The sequence below is a fragment of the Spea bombifrons genome, chromosome 8 (genome assembly GCF_027358695.1).
Source record: "Spea bombifrons isolate aSpeBom1 chromosome 8, aSpeBom1.2.pri, whole genome shotgun sequence".
Lineage (NCBI taxonomy): Eukaryota > Metazoa > Chordata > Amphibia > Anura > Pelobatidae > Spea > Spea bombifrons.
Window position 1 is genome coordinate 13,145,299 of NC_071094.1, and position 17,805 is coordinate 13,163,103.

The 17,805-nt window shown below is 43.5% G+C and overlaps 1 protein-coding gene across 1 annotated transcript; it reads left to right on the top strand.

Moving 5' to 3' along the window:
• Positions 1–9,153: 9,153 nt before the first annotated feature.
• LOC128503688 (LON peptidase N-terminal domain and RING finger protein 2-like) lies at positions 9,154–16,941 on the top strand. Its single transcript, XM_053473861.1, has 2 exons — positions 9,154–9,472; positions 16,820–16,941. Exons 1-2 carry the CDS (start codon positions 9,166–9,168, stop codon positions 16,861–16,863), a joined length of 351 nt encoding a protein of 116 aa, XP_053329836.1. The 5' UTR covers positions 9,154–9,165; the 3' UTR covers positions 16,864–16,941.
• Positions 16,942–17,805: the final 864 nt, after the last annotated feature.

The window sequence follows — 17,805 nt, forward strand, 5'->3', positions numbered from 1 at the left end:
GTTTGGGTGTAGGGAGATGGTTGGGGGTGGAGGGTTTTCCCGTAACAGATTCTCGCACCGGGGCCCTGAGGCTTCTAGTTACGCCCCTAGTTATGCTCTCATACTGTCTGTATCCTGCAGGTAGACCCAGCAGTGCTTAAAGTTGGAATCGGAGGAGCATATGACTGACATCATCAGGTGGGTAATACACATACAGTATAAACATAGGACAAGCATGGTAATCACTAAAGCTTCCACTCAGCCCATCACTACAGTGAAGGAAAACATTATTTGATCCCCTGCTGATTTTGTACCTTTGTCCACTGACAGACATGATCAGTGTAACATTTTAATGGTACGTTTATTTGAACATTGAGAGACAGAATAACAACAAAAAATCCTGACTAACGCACTTCAAATAAGTTATAAATTGATTTGTATTCTGATCAGTTAAATAACTATTTGATCCCCTATCAATCAGCAATATGTCTGGCTCCCATGTGTCTTTTATACAAGTAATGAGCTGAGATTATGAGCGCTCATCTTGTCACATGTCCACATAAGCAATTATTCAGATTCCAACCTCTCCACAATGGCCAGGATCCAAAGAGCTGTCCAAGGATGTCAGGGACAAGACTGTACACCTACACAAGGCTGGAATGGGCTACAAGACCATAACCAAGCAGCTTGATGAGAAGGTGACAACAGTTTTTGCGATTATTCACAAATGGAAGAAACACAAAATAACTTTGTCTCCCTCGGTCAGGGGCTCCATGCAAGATCTTACCTCGTGGACTTTCAATAATCATGAGACTGGTGAGGAATCTACACGAGAGTATCTTGTCAATGATCTCAAGGCAGCTGGGACCATAGTCACTGAGAAAACAATTGGTAACACGCTACGCCGTGAAGGACTGAAATCCTGCAGTGCCCGCAAGGTCCCCTTGCTCAAGAAAACACATGTACAGGCCCGTCTGAAGTTTTCCAATGAACATCTGAATGATTCAGAAGAGAACTAGCTGAAAGTGTTCTGGTGAGCTATTTGGCATCAACTCAACTTGCCGTGTTTGGAGGAGGAATGCTGCCTTAGACGCCAAGAACACCATCCCCATCGTCAACCATGGAGGAGGAAACATTATGCTTTGGAGGTGTTTTTCTGTTAAGGGGACAGGAAAACTTCACCTCATCAAAGGGGCGATGGATAGGGCCATGTACCGTCAAATCTTTGGTGAGAACCTCCTTCCCTCAGCCAAGGCATTGAAAATGGCTTGTGGGTGGGTATTCCAGCATGACAATGACCCAAAACAGATGGCCGAGGCAACAAAGGAGTGGCTCAAGAAGAAGCACATTAAGGTCCCATAGAAAATCTGTGGAGGGAGCTGAAGGTTTGATTTGTCAAACAAAACTGTTGTTATTCAGTCTCTCACTGTTCAAATAAAATTATAGACTGATCATGTCATTGTCAGTGGGCAAATGTACACAATCAGCAGGGGATCAAATAATTTTTTCCTTCACTGTAATCCTTGGATCCTCCAAGGCCACCTGAGACCGGGGCTCAAACTTACCAAATAGTTAACCTGTTAAATCTCAGGGGTTCTCTTTAGCCATGTGGGGTCTTTGGGGTTCGTCGGCAGTTAATCCTCTCTGCGTTTGATGAGCCGGGAATTCTGTATCAACCAAGTACCGTATTTGCTCGATTATAAGACGAGGTTTTCTTCAGAGCAATGCTCGTCAAAATACCCCTCGTCTTATAATCGGGGTTGTCTTATAATCAGACCTCAAATAGGCCTGACTATAAGACTAAGCTTCAGATCCCCCACAGCGCTACAGGGGACCTGGATGCTCTTGTCTGGTAAAACACCCCCCCAAACTTACCGGTGCTTCTGAATCCCTGGTCAGTCTACACGATTCGCATAGGCAATTCTGCTGCAGCCGGAAGGAGGTGCGGTTAGCAGCAGGGGTTGTCTGCGTCCAGACCTTCCCCGGCTCTCGGAGATCAGAGTTCCCCTCACCGGGGAATTCTTTCTGACAGCCGGGGAAGGTCTGTGCGATGGACGCAGACAACCCCCGCTGCTAACCGCACCTCCTTCCGGCTGCAGCGGAAGTTGCCTACGCGAATCGTGTAGACATCTACACACTGCCCCAGCTACACACCGGGGAGTCAGGAGTACCAGTAAGTTTGGAGGGGGGGCTAAATGGGGGGGACATAAGGCATTACTGTAGGCAGAGTGCTCTGATATGCTTTTTAACCCCCTTTATGCCACTCTGCCACCAGAAATGCCTTTTAACCCTCTATACACCACTCTGCCTCCTGAAATGCCTTATACCTCCCTATATGCCACTCTGCTCCATAATATGCCTTTTAACCCCCTAAATGCCCCCTAAATGCCAGAGTGGCATATAGGGGTATAAGGCATTTCTGGAGGCAGAGTGGCACATAGGGGGTCAAAAGGCCTATCATGGGGCACAGTGGCACATAGGGGGCCAAAAGGCATATCATGGGGCATAGTGGCATTTAGAGGATTAAAATGCATATCATGTGGCACAGTGGCATATATATGGGGCAGAGTAGCAAGCCTGGGGGCAGATCTGCATAACTGGGGGGCAGGTTGGAAAATAAAAGGAAATAAAAACAATTAACATTTACTAGTAAAACTTTTTTCCTATAGGGTCATCTTATATTCAGGCTATTTCTTTTTTCCTAAATTAATATTCAGATTTTGGGGGGTCGTATTATAATTAGGGTCGTCAGAAATTATCCTGGACAAGCTGAAAGGCTTTGCCACAGCATCCGGAAATGATTAAATGTTGTTTTTTTTAAAACTAATTTGGTAAAGATCCTTGGGTTGATGTATTAAGGCTCAGAAATGTAAGTTACCCTTCATAATGGTATAGTGGCCCTAAAGCTAATTCATACTAAGTCTGCTGTCACTGGAGTTCAGATGTAGATGTACAAAGTACTAGCTATTCCATCTACTTAACATGTTGAGAAGATAGTGAGTAAGTATTTCTATAGGTGATCAGGTGATAAACACGCAATAGGTTGTAAGCTCCCTGCCAGTAAAATGTTGGTTAACTGGTATTTATAATAAGACCCAGTAACCAATGTTTATTGGGTTTAATTATCAGAATAGGGATTATAAGGGGCTTCACCTCCCTCTCCCACCATGGAGGAATTTCCTGTCCTGGTTGCCCAGAGTCCGCCAGCAAACCCGGCTCAACGAGACATATTGTGGATATATAGATATGATATACAACTGAATAAATGTGGACATGGAAGCTTTTTTACAATATTATTTAACATATTATGTCTGTTTCATTTTTCAGGTGATGGGAAGTCAGATGTCATGTAAGTACATTCTGAAGTAACTTTTTACTGTAATACACAAGACCCCATCATATTGTAGCTTCTGTTATTTAGGGCTGCAACAACTAATCGATAAAGTCGATAATGATCGTTAATGAAAATCGTTGCCAACGAAATTCATTATCGATTGAATCGATTTTTATCGATTATAAAATGAGGGTTTTTTCAGAGCAAATAATCCGTTATAATCCTTTTCATTCAATGACTCAGAGCAGTTACTACTTACCAGTCCCTCCCTGCAGTCACTCTGACAATTGGCCCCGCCCCTTACCCTCCCAGTCCCTCCCTGCAATAACACTGTCGATTGGTCGCGCCCATTTCCTATAGCGTCCACATGGCTCAGACATTCATCTAACTGTGAGTATAACATTAATATGTGGTTATTATTATGGTTGATGGGGTGTTAAGGGGTTAATTTAGGGGCAGTTATGGTTGATGGAGTGTTGAGGGTTAATTTAGCGGCAGTTGTGGTTAATGGTGTGTTTAGGGGCAGTTATGGTTAATGGGGTGTTGAGGGTTAATTTAGGGGCAGTTTTGGTTGATGGGGTGTTGAGGGTTAATTTAGGGACGTTATGGTTAATGGGGTGTTTAGGGTTAATTTAGGGGCAGTTATGGTTGATGGGGTGTTGAGGGTTAATTTAGGGGCAGTTATGGCTGATGGGGTGCTTAGGGTTAATTTGGGGCAGTAATGGTTAATGGGGTGTTTAGGATTCATTTAGGGGCAGTTATGGTTAATGGGGTGTTGATTGTTAATTTAGGGTCAGTTATGGTTGATGGGGTGTTGAGGGTTAATTTAGGGGCAGTTATGGTTAATGGGATCTTCAAGGTAAACTTAGGGGCATCTATGGTTGATGGGGTCGTTAGGGTTAATTTAGGGGCAGTTATGGTTGATGGGTTCTTTTGGATTAATTTAATGCTTATGATGGAGGGTTAATTTAATTAATTTAATAAGGTTAACTCAATTTGCAGTTAGATGTAAAGGGCGGCAAACTAAGGGGAAACTAAATCCTGGGGGCAGTGAAGATTAACCCAGTACTTATTTATAAAAGTATTGTGTCAGTGTGATGTGAATGGGTCTGTGAATCTATGAGGGCACTATGGCATATCTGGGGGTATAATTCATACTGGGGTATAAGGCATATCAGGGGGCACAGTGGCATATCTGGGGATATAAGTCATATAGGGTATATAAGGCATATGTGGGAGGCAGTGTGGCATATCTGGGGATATGTGGCATATCTAGAGGTATGTGACATCTGGGAGGTAGTGTGGCAAGCCTGGGCTCAGATGTGCATAACTGGGGGGGGGCAGGTTGGGAAATAAAAACAAGAAATGCATTTTTATCAATGTTTTTTTTTTATTCTGCCGTTTGTTTTTAACATCCAGTTACATAAATGAAAAATGTACATTTATTTTTTTAATTGATTAATCCAAAAAAATAATTGGCCAACGAATCAGTTATGAAAATAATCATTAGTTGCAGCCCTGTTATTCAAACCCCAGACAGGGAACATATTGAGTTATTATGGATGGTCTGCAGATCACAGTAAAGTCATCGGTTTTCATTAAAAACGTTAGGAGTTCTCAGCGTTTGTTTGTTTCCTTGGGCAGAATGAATATATGATGGCGTCTAATAGCAAGGTGGTTGATGAATGAAAAAAGAACCCAAAAATATCATATTCATGTTACTTATTGCTTTGTATTTTTAGTTGAAGAAGAGCCTGCAGTGACTGTGTGGTGAGTATTTAGAGGGAAGATCTCAGTCCACATGGTCTGTATATAAACACAGAGGCCAGTTATTAATTCTCTCTATGGATATAGCTTCTCGAAAAAGCCTCTCTTTATTTTTACACGTCTGATAGAGAGGAAGAGCAACAATAAGTAAAGGTAAAGCAATTAATGGGAGAGGGGGAGATTATAGTTTAAGAACAGGAGAGAAGTAACCAGGGATGGAATATGTGTAGAGAGGGCGAGATATCGGGAATGTGAAACACGTGGGAGAGAACGCAGGAAAGGAGGGAGTAGAGAAGTAAGTAATGAACTCATGCTTTATTTCTTATTTCAGCAAACAGGGAAATACCCAGAAGAGGTAAACATTTTTTCACGTATAGTAACATATTCTTATATATACACAGAAGCTGGATACATTTTCATTATTCTGCGTTATTTCTATTGATAAACTGACCTTTATTTGCCCCCACAACCTCATGGCACCCTGCCCTATGGGTGCAGGCTTTATCAATATGTAATGTCCTAGTGCAAGGCCACTAACCCTTAATCTAACCGATAAAGGGGCTCCATGCATTTTTTTAATTTATTACATTAAACATACATTTTGGAAAGTATTCTTTTTTTTCTTCATTTTCTTCTTAAAGAAGCCCATTAGGACATATCAGTACGTCCTGACTTGCTGATCTTGGGAGATCACGCAGTCGTTAGAAGCCAGCTTTGTTGGCGCCCTGCAGCCCAATCGTGTTTAACAGCGCTCACTGTGAGACCTGGTACACCGTCGTACAAGGATTGCCTGAAATAAATAAATAAAAACCAACATTTTTAAAAAGAACCTTAGTCCTAACACTATACGTATTATAGTATATAGTATACAAAATCACTAGCCCCAAGCCCTAAACTATGTAATATAGGGTAATATGTAAAGCATGGATGCGGCTCTCTTAAACAAAGAAGAACTATGTATGTGGGGACCATAATCAGAAAATGCTGGTGAATATAAATTGTGTCATTGTTCAGCTGAGGCACCAACAGTACAGAAAGAACTTTAAGAAAAATATATGATTTCACCCTCACAGTTATTTTCTGCGATCCAGGCACATCCCCTCTTCGACGAGCCTCGGATGTGGAACCCCCTCTGCTGCTAGCGTTGTCAGGATCCTTGATCCGCATACCTCTTTTTGAGTTCACAAAATAATAATAAAACACACAGGAGACCGAAATTTAGTGGGAAAGTGTATGGCCACAGCGCTTTATTAGTTTGTTTAAGAAAACAGTATTCAAATGTTAATACGCGTCAAACGCTGCTTGGTGCTATCTCTGTCAAGCAATACACCTTGTAAAAACAGTAAACGTTTAGTCATAAGACCGCCTTAAAATATTCATAAAACATATGGCAACAAGCCACTGTAACCAATGCCGACATTACTCCCGCCTGCCGTAAGCCTACATTGGCAGACAGACTGGCATAAATCACATTACGTTATCAAAGGGACCTTGCCCTAGGGAAAACAATACAACTTACTGAGGCGTACCTCCACCTCACTATTGACGAACCGTCTCCAAAACATTAATTAACAGGAACCACACAAACAAAAACCGCCTATCAAAATACATCAAGATGACCGAAACAACAGGGAGGGAGGGACGCGCCAGGAACAAGGGGACGGTGTCCAGTTTATATATTTATATATATATATATATATATATATATATATATATATATATATATATGTACCGCACCTTTCTGTTGCCCATTCCCTGCCTCCACTACACCACATGGTTTCTAAGGATAGGCTGTTCACTTTAGCTTGCCCCGGTCATGCAGTTCGTTTTGGCCTCTGGGGCTTTCTAGATCAGAAGGGTTCAGCATTGTTCCAGGCAGAGGCGTATATAGGGTACGGCAGCCATGGCACGTGCCATGGGCGCTACCTCAAGGGGGGCGCCGGTGAGCGGCTTTTAAATGCCGCTCACCGGCATTTTTATTTTTTTTTGATGCGGAGGAGAGAGAGGGGCGCCTAGCAACCGCTCGGCGCCCCTCATTCTCCTCCACGAGCCCTCTACCCCCGTCCCGGTGCCGGCATTTCATGCAGAGCGCCGCAATATGCCGGCATTTTGCGGCGCTCTGCATGAAATGCCGGCACCAGCGAGCGGCTTTTAAACACTGATGCGGAGGAGAGAGAGGGGCGCCTAGCAACCGCTCGGCGCCCCTCGTTCTCCCCCGCATCAAAAAAAAGAAGACAGCGTTTAATAGCCGCTCGCTGGTGCCCGCTGCTTCACTGCTGGGTGCCGAAATATGACGTCATATTACGGCGCTCAGCAGTGAAGCAGCGGGCACCAGCGAGCGGTTCAGGAAGACAGAAGTATCGTCCTCCCGTCGCTGGACTTCAAGGTGAGAGGGGGGAGAGAGGGAGTTAAAAAGTGATGAGGAATGGAGGAATGGAGGAATGGAGGGAGGGAGTTAAAAAGTAATGAGGAAGGGAGGGAGTTAAAAAGTGATGAGAAAGGGAGGGAGGGAGGGAGTTAAAAAGTGATGAGAAAGGGAGGGAGGGAGGGAGTTAAAAAGTGATGAGAAAGGGAGGGAGGGAGTTAAAAAAGTGATGAGGAAGGGAGGGAGTTAAAAAGTGATAAGGGAGGGAGGGAGGGAGTTAAAAAGTGATGAGGAAGGGAGGGAGGGAGTTAAAAAGTGATGAGGGAGGGAGGGAGGGAGTTAAAAAGTGATGAGGAAGGGAGGGAGGGAGTTAAAAAGTGATGAGGAAGGGGGGTAGATATAAGTAAAGAGTGTGCATTAATGTGTGGATGCATTGAGTGAATTAGAGAGAGCATGAGTTAATATGTGAATGTATTGTCTGAATGAGGGAGAGCATGAGTTAATGTGTGGATGAGTTGCCTGAATGAGGGAGAGCATGAGTTAATGTGTGGATGAGTTGCCTGAATGAGGGAGAGCATGAGTTAATGTGTGGATGAGTTGCCTGAATGAGGGAGAGCATGAGTTAATGTGTGGATGAGTTGCCTGAATGAGGGAGAGCATGAGTTAATGTGTGGATGCATTGAGTGAATGAGGGAGAGCATGAGTTAATGTGTGGATGAGTTGTCTGAATTAAAGTGTGAATTAGTGAGTGACTGTAAATGTGTTTGTGTATCATAGATGTATAATTGTGGAAGGGCAAAGATGGCACTAGCAGGAGGTTTGAGCCTTGGGGACCAAGATGGCACAGGCAGGGTGTATATGGGACAAAGATGGCACTGGCCGGACTGTTTGGGGACAAAGTTGACTTGTGCTGGGCTGTTTGGGGACAAAGATTGCAAATCTTATGTGTGTTATCTGGGTGCTAGTCGGGTTCTATGTGGGCAGTGTAGACGCCAGGGCTGGCTTTGGGGTGTGCAACCTGTGATCTATGCCTGTAATTTAGGGGGTTTTAAATATACCTTTAATGCCCTGTTTTTATGTGAATTCCAATTGATCTTTACCTGCAAAGATGGGTTTTTGTGTTATTCTGTAGATCCATATCTGCTATGCTATGTTTCCATACATTATTTTTGTGTACTTGGAAATACAGGGTTAATATGTCTTATTCAGTTGATCTATACCTGCGATGCTACGTTTCATATATTATTATTGTATACCTGCAAATACAGGACTTGTATGTCTGATTCTGTTTATTTGATATATACCTTCAGTGCTGAGATCAGCAGTGTGTGTTTTTTCAGTGGTATGATTTAATGGTGGAAATTATTAATGCCCCCCCCAGTTTGACTGTGGTATCTTGTTTGCCCCCCTTAAATATTGTTTCTAGAGTCGCCACTGTTCCCTACACACATGTTAACAGCGTGCGCCTGCGCCTGCCCCCCTCCTCATCGCAGCCCTTATGAAACCAACAACATGGGCTGTTTCACAACAAGGGAGGGCAGCCCAGAGACAGCCAATGGGAGGCCACCCCTGCCGGTCACGTGAGCACACACTTTATGTAATGTTGCCGCACATGTTATGTCAGGGGCTCTTTGTGCTTCTTCTTCTTCCCACTTTGTCTCCGCCGGAGTCCGGATCCACTGCGTGCCAAGCGGGGTGGAGTGTTACCCTCCTGTGACCCATGGATGTCTTTAACTGCCCCTCCTGCCAGCAGGCCCTCTGGGACCCTGTAACTGTAAGATGCGGCCACTCTTTCTGCAAAAGGTGCTTGCGGGGGCCAGCAGTGGACAGGTGCCACATTTGCAAGCAGAAGCTGAAGCCCAGGGGTGCCCAGGAGCTGAAATGTAACACCCTTTTATGCAACTTGCTGGAGAAGTGCCTGCAGAGCGAAACCAGACTGAACAGGGTGAGAAGCGACCTGCGCGATTTGCTCTCACTCCAGGACCACGAAGAGGCAGCAAAAGTGGCCTCCAGAGGAGTTGCGATGGGTGAGTTTCTGTAGGAGGTCCCATGGGGGGCATTTAAATGTCTATATGTGATCCTCATGATGATATAAGAGTAGATCATATATCACATTATATATGATCATTGCTATTATATACCGGGATTAACTCATCCATAGCCAGCGCATATTGAGTTTCTGTAAAATTGTGGACAGTGATCATTATCAATGCGCCTCTGTATTTTAATGGCCTGTTGTATGATTATTATTATTATTTATTGTTGTATATAGCGCCATCATACATACGCTGGTGGCAGCGTGTTAGGTGCCTGCCGCCGTCGCACTGTTACGTGTCTATGTAGGATGCCATCCTGAGAATGGAACGTAAAAACCTTTTTTGTTACTTAAAATATTTGTACTGGTGGTTGATCTGTGCCTTTCTACCATTAGACTGGGCTTAGAGGGTCTTTCAGGTGTTGAAATGTCTGCCCAGAGCCCAGCAATGCATTAAAGTGCAGAACCTTCTTAGATGGAGAGGGGGAATGACGGAAGTAGAGGCGCATGTCCAAGACTGGACTCATCTCTGATAGCCTCAGGTCAGTTGAACCATCAGACGTGACATCAGTGCCAGTTAGGCATACCTTGGAGATCTTCTTTAGTCAGCTGACTGCAACTATTTAGGTATTAACCCTTTAATAGCACATCAAGAAGATTCTTTGGAGTGATTTGCCAAATTGTAAGACTTGTCATTTTTTTAAAGATGTGCTTAACTGAGTCACCTGCATTCAAGCAGGGATATCATCCATAACATACTGGTATCAAAAGCACCAAGTAGGGGTCTTATGTATGATCACAGCAGTGTAGAATAGGACAGAGTCAGTTCCAGACAGTGTGATCTGGAGATTTTACTCCTTCATCCGGAGACGCTGATATTTGGGCAACAAACCACGGACTCCGGGTCAAACCTTAAGAGTTCCCAGCTAGGCTCTTACAAGAATTATGGGGCTCATTCATTCTTTGGTGCAAAATTGGACGTTTGGGTGAGAGAGGGAACGTTCCTTGTCTCTCACCCTGCTCTGCGGACGCTGACATATTTAGATTTACGAATGTTTGCCATGTTTTTTTTATGTTCTGTCCAATAGCAGATTATCTAAAATCATAGCTACCTGTGGAGTAGGAGGAACGTAAACCAGTTCTGGGTGGATCGAGGAGCACCTGTGAACGCTGTGTGTCTGCTTATGACAGCTTGACAAAGGCCCTGTTTGGCCGAAACGTTGCTTTTGTTTGTTTTCGCTTAATAAAGTGTCCTAGAGACTGGAAGCTGTTTGGAGTGCTGGGATTCCTTTTCTTTGTTTGAATGCTTATGACACGGTTTGAGTAATAAGCAGCATTTAACGATAAGTAATTAGCGAGATCTTTAACCTGAGCGCTGTTGGTAGCTACTGAATACTTCAAAGCAGTCTGGTGACACTTTCCCGAACATCCAAGAGGGAGTCACTGGGTTCTGTCTACGAGACACATATAGTGCTACATGTAGTATGGGCGATCAGACCTACTTCCACATTTCTGGGTGACAGATGGTGCCCTTCTGTGGCACCTGGACCAAGAGCCGGAGCTAGGCCCTTTTGCACCCGAGGCAACAATGAAAAATTGCACCCCCCAGCTATTTTTTTTTTTTACAGAGGTTGTTTAATTTACACTGCCCTTACACGCACCTGTCCATAAACACACAAACACACATACACGTTGCCTTTACACACACCTGTTCATTATCACGCATATACGCATACACTGCCCTTATACACAACTGCCCATAAACACACATATATGCATACACTGCCCTTACACACGACTGCCCATAAACACACACATACACTGCCCTTACACGCGACTGCCCTCACACACACACACCTGCCCATTAATATGTATATACACATACACCAGCTTATAAACATACAAATACCTACACTGCCCTTACACACGCACACACACCAGCTTTACAAACACAGAAATACCTACACTGCCCATACACACACACACGCTGCCCATACACACACACACACTGCCTATTCACACAGACACACACATGCTGCCCATACACACACATGCTGCCCATACACACACATGCTGCCCATACACACACATGCTGCCCATACACACACACGCTACCCATACACACACACACACTGCCCACACACACACTGCCCACACACACTGCTCATACACACACACACTGCTCATACACACACACACATATTGCCCATACACATACACACACACTGCCCATACACACACACCAGGTTACGAACACACACACATACACAGCACTTACACACACACCAGCTTACAAACACACACACATATACACAGCCCTCACACACACACACCAGCTTACAAACACACATCTATACACAGCCCTTTCTCCCATCTATTACTTTTCTCATCTTCCATCATCTTCTATCTTCCATCCTGTGGTGGGAGCTCGAGGTCTGTCACTCCAGGCCTCTGCTTGACATCATATCCCGGAGCTCTGCATCATTTGCCGTCGCATAGTGGTTAGGGAGAACGGAAGACGAGGTCTGAATAGGGAGCGTGAGGTCTGTCAAATGTTGGGCCGGTTTGAGGGGGATTGTGATATCCCCAACCAGCCCTGCTCATCGGACACCTCCACCCCAGACCAGTGCTGATGGTGCCTGGGTGCGCACTGCCCACGGGGGCGCCTGATGAGCAGGGCTGGATGGATAGAGCACAATCGTGCAGTCCCCTGAAGACCGGCACAGGGGAGGGGGCCTTTCCGGTCGCCCCCTCCCAAATAGAAAAGCTACTGTCCGTGATCTCCCCAAGCAGACCTGCAGCTTCTGATCGGGCAGCTGTGCGCCCCCTCGCAGGTGCGCCCAAGGCGAGTGGCTCACTCGCCTCACCCTTGCTACAGCCCTGCCTGGACCAGGAGAATGCCAGCTGTCACTCCAGAAAATATGGTGTCCTCCAATGAAAGTAGGTCCCAATGTAATGTAAGAAAATACCCGCAATGTATAAGTAGGTTGGACCCCCACCCACTAGGGGCCACAAAAAAACCCCTTCATGCCTGGTCATACACAGAAGAACTCTACATTGGCATTGAGAACCGTAGCCATAATGGACTACAAACATTGGGAATTAAACAATTCTATTGCCATAGCAACAATTAATAATAATTTATTATCATTCAAGAATTATTTCAAAACTGTATGTATATTTAGTTACAAAAGTATATTGAGTAGAGTACGTTGAATATCGACACATGTAACATTCAATGTAATTATGTTGTAGGCGCAACATATTAAACACTGGCTAAATTTTCCTCCATTTAGCTGCTTGAAGATCTCGGTTTTCCGGGGGCCTTCATCTCCTGAAGAGCTGTTAGACGAGGTCTCTCATTACTTGAAGTCGTCCAGTCCAGACGCCGCTACCCTCATAGCTCCTCTAAAAGCTGCATCCATTGATTCATGTGGCACAATAGCGAATGTGAAGGTAACGTTAAGTTTTGGTATGATTGGGATATAGCCATTGAAATACTGCAGGTTTACCTTACCAGGAGACATACGAAAATCACAAACAGTAGGAACCAAATTCATAACTTACCTCTGGCTCAGGGGGCATAAGATTGAAATGTTGAAATGTTGAGATACATCTGATGTCATCAATACAATGTGAGCCAGGAGAAAGAGTCAGAGCAAGCTATAGGTAAAGGGCCATATTTTAAATTTAGTTTCAGAGGGTATGCAGAGCTAGTGGAGGGACTGGCACAGTGGGACAGCTAATGATGGGACAGGGACTAATACTCACCGTACCCTTGTCTTTAGACAACGTCACATATTATATGACTCCACTTATTGTACCTCCCCTTTTATTATACTGTAAAGCGTAACATAGATGCACAAACACGTAGTAAAAAATAAATATGCGTACATATACATTGTACTGTGAAAAAGTATTTCCACTCTTTCCCATTTTTTCTGGCTTTTGCACATTTGTCACATTGAAATGTTTCAGATCATCAAACTAATTTTAATATTAAATAAAGTCAACTTCAGTAAAACACAAAATGCAGCTTTCAAATGAAGATTTTATGTATGGGAGGAAAATAAGCTATCCTACTCAACCTGGCACTATGTGAAAAAGTAATTGCCCCCTTACTTATTGAATCAATTAATTAACCAAATTTAAATGATAATTGGGTTTAATTTCACTAGACACCCCCAGACATGATTACTCCCAGCCCTGCTGAATCTAAATATCAATTAAATAGAAAGTTTTTTGCAAAGTGATGTAGGCTTAAAGATCTCAGAAAGCAGCACATGATGCCACGATCTGAAGAAACTCAAGAGCAAAGAAGAAACAAAGTCATTGACATCTATCAGTCTGGAAATCATCCAAAGCAATTTCTAAGGCTCTGGGACTCCAGCAAAGCACTGTGAGAGCCATTATCTACAAATGGAGAAAACGAACAAAAAGAACACAAACTCTTGTCTGACATTTGCCAAAATACATCTTGATGATCCTCAAGACTTTTGGGATAATATTCTGTGGACTGATGAGTCTAAAGTGGAATTTTTTTGAAAGACATGCTTCCTGGTAAATCTGAAGTAAATCTTAACACAGCATTCCATAACATCATACCAACAGTCTAACACGGTGGTGGTGGTAGTGTGGTGGCCTGGGACTGCTTTGCTGTTTCAGGACCTGGGCGACTTCCCATAATTGATGACGCCTGAAGGAGAATGTCCAGTCATCAGTTTGTGACCTAAAGCACAAGCGCAGTTGGTTATGCAGCAGGACCATGATCCGAAGCACATAAGCAAGTCCACCTCTTAATGGCTCAAAATAAACAAAATGAAGGTTCGGTGCTACCAAGTCAAAGTCCTGACTTAAATCCGTAGGTAATGCTCGAAAACCTTCCAATGTGGCTGAATTAAGCCAAGAAGAGTCACCAATATTAATAATAATATTGCTATTTATTGCAAATGTTTGATTGCACTTTTTGCGCAAAGGATGGCAACCAGTAATGGCATTATTTTTTCACATGAGTAAAAAAGGTTTTGATGAACTCTTTACCTTCAATAAATAAAATAATGATTTAAAAGCTGCATTTTGTGTTTATAAATTGTTTTATATTAACATGTAAATATGACAAGAAAGGAGAAATTGAAGAAATTAGGTAAATACCGTATTTTCTCTAGTTTTTTCAGAGTAAATGGTCTGAAAAATATCCCTCGTCTTTTATTCGTTATAATCAAACCTCAAATAGAGATCTGACTACAAGACTAAGATCCATATTCCCCGCAGCGCTGCAGGGGACTTGAATCCTTCTCTCTGGCAGCCAGTGGCTTCTATGACAGAGCGCAGGCATCACATGACCTTCCAGTGCTCCACCAAAGAAGCCGTGGCACTTTTTATTAACAGAGCAATTCTCTCTTCTGCATGTGCTCTGGCAGCTCTTATAACATGCTTTTCTTCTTTCTGCCTAATCTTATAGATCTGTCTGTCTTCCTAACTTTGCTTTTCTTTGTATTTACTAAATGCTTCTTGTTTTTTACTATTCTGGCCACTTCTGCGGAGTATCACAGTGTTTTCTTTAAATTTTGCTCTTACTGACCAGCCTGATAAAACTTTATGTTACCTTCAATAATTGAACTTTTAAATAATCTCATTCCTCCTGTACTCCATTAAATGGCACCAAGTAACTTTTTTACACATTTTCTCATTTTAGAAAATTCAGCAAGGGTGTGGGGTCATTAGGGTGACCAAATTTGCCTTGTTTTCCAGGACACATATAATTTTTACATATTGCTGACCAAACCTGCTGTATGGGGCATCATTTTATCTGTGCTGGCGGCATCAATACACAAGGGGGCAGCTGGGGCCATTACTTAAATCAATACTAAAAGGAGGGGCTGGCTGGGGGCAAAAACACAAAAGGGGGGTCAACGACAAAGAATTGTGGGAAAAAAACATTGTTTTTATTGTTGTAGCTTAGCCCATCCAGATGTGTGACAGAGCCTGTCCAGGTGTGTGTGTGTGTTTGGGTGTTAGTTTGGCAGAGCCTTTCCTGTGTTTGGGTGTCGATGTGGAAGAGGCTGTCCTGGTGTGTGTGTCAGTGCGGCAGAGCCTGTCCTGGTGTGTGTGTGTTTGGGTGTCAATGTCCTGGTGTGTGTGTTTGGGTGTTGGTGTGGCAGAGCCTGTCCTGGTGTGTGTGTGTGTCAGTGTGGCACAGCCTGTCCTGGTGTGTGTGTTTGGGTGTCGATGTGCCAGAGCCTGTCCTGGTGTATATGTCTGGGTGTTGGTGTGGCAGAGCCTGTCCTGGTGTGTTTGTCGGTGTGGCAGAACATGTCCTGGTGTGTGTGTTTTTGGGTGTCAATGTGGCAGAGCCCATCCTGATGTTTGGTTGTTGATGTGGCAGAGCCTGTCCTGGTGTGTGTGTTTGGTCATCTGTTTCCTGGCACTGTAGAAATAAATTTAACTATTTAATTTTTACCATTTCAGAGATAAAGCACCCTCCTTTGTAGATCACTTCAAAGGACAAACCTTTTCAGGCCCAAAAATCAGTGAGAGGAGAAGTAAAGTTATTGTGTTATTTACTCTATTTCAATCTGCATATTTTATTAAAATTGATTAGTGACTTCAGGCACCCTGTGTATGATGACTTTTTTAGTGTACTGATGTACTCCCAATCCCATCACATTAGATTATATCCTATATTATCTGCCTAGCACTGATGTCATCTTATCCAGTACACATGGATGCTGAGGAGTTAAGCTTCTGTCTATTGATTTTATTTCTATAAAAAAGGCCCACCAAAATCCTCAGCACCAGGCCCATGATGATCTTAATCCAGCCCTGCCAATAACTAATACATAAAGATTTTTGTATATTGTATATTTTTCATTTTTTAGAGTCAATTACCAGCCCCTGGCAAGTATGTCTTAATGGGAAATAAGATTAAAGCGATTAAAGGGAAATGCTCTGAAAAATACCCCTTGTTTTATAATCCAACCTCAAATAAGAGTAAGATCCAGATCCCTGCAGCGCTACAGGGGACCTGGATCCTTGTCTCTGTCAGCTGGTGGACGTCTGCGCAATGTGCCGGGACTCCTATGACAGAGCGGCAACGTGACATAATATTTGGGTCAACATAGAAGTAAAGTCATGCAGTAAGAAAAAAAATGATATAGCTGTATTATTCCAAAAGAAAATGAAGCCTTTAGTCAGTTGATACACTTTATTACGCTAAAATAGAAATACATATAAAGTAACAAAAGCTTTTAAGACCTCACTTGTCACTTATTTTGTGTGATTTATATTTATATGAATTTCTGATGTTAAGTATTTCTTTTTCTTTCTAAATATCTTACAGGGAGGAAAGAAGAAAAAAGACAAGCATTAGAAGAACAAAAGTGATACAATGTTGCTGGGACATGCATTTAACAAACCTCCATTATACTTATTAATGCGCTTCTGCATGTGTGTTTGTAAATGGTCTGCATGTATGTATATGTATGTGTATGTGTATGTATATACTGATCTTTACTTAAAGGTCATGGGTTTTCAGAATAAAACCTTAAACAAACTTGTTGAAGTATTCCAATATCTTATGAAATATACCGAGTACCTGTATATAGACTCTATACAATCGTCTACAGCCTAGGGCTGAATATTGAGCAGACTGAGGGATCTATCAGGAAATAACACGGGGGCTCAATATAGAAAACAGAGGGGGGGGTATTAAAGAAACATTTACATAAATAAAGGCGTTTCACAATGTATCAGAGGGAAGTTCGTGAAATCAAGGAGCTGAAACCACAACTCTCCTGACAAGCCTTCTGTTGGTGAATAACTACAAACAGCAGACTAAAGTGGAGGACTGCATTGGGATGCGGGTTCTGCGGGACCCACCAAAAAACTCGGGTGGTCTTTCGGGCGCTGCGGACGGTCAGACACTGTACCTGCGGGTCTCAGTAATCCTGCGCACTCCCGCAAGGCTGCCTTCGCGTTGCTCCCTCACAACATCTATTCTCTTGTTCCGCAAAAGGAAGCCAGCGGAGTCACGTGATTTTACGCCATGTCACATGACTCTGCTCAGCTCCTGGGTGGAACAAGAGAAGAGATGCTGTAAGGGAGCAACATGAAGGCAGCCTTGCGGGACTGCACAGAAAATCTGCAGTACAGGTAAGGGGGTGGGTGTGATTGACCACATATGTTGCGGGAGCGGGCGGAATCGGACACATATGTTGCGGGAGCGGGTGGGATTGGACACATATGTTGCGGGAGCGGGCGGGAGTGGAACGCGCACATTGTGGAAGCGGGCGGTAATGGTCACGAAATCAGCGGGAGCAGGATTAA

Coding starts and splice junctions, on each gene's coding strand:
- LOC128503688 (XM_053473861.1), top strand. CDS start 9,166: ATGGATGTCTTTAACTGCCCCTCCTGCCAGCAGGCCCTCTGGGACCCT. Junction 9,473..16,819: donor CTCCAGAGGAGTTGCGATGG/GTGAGTTTCTGT, acceptor AATATCTTACAG/GGAGGAAAGAAGAAAAAAGA.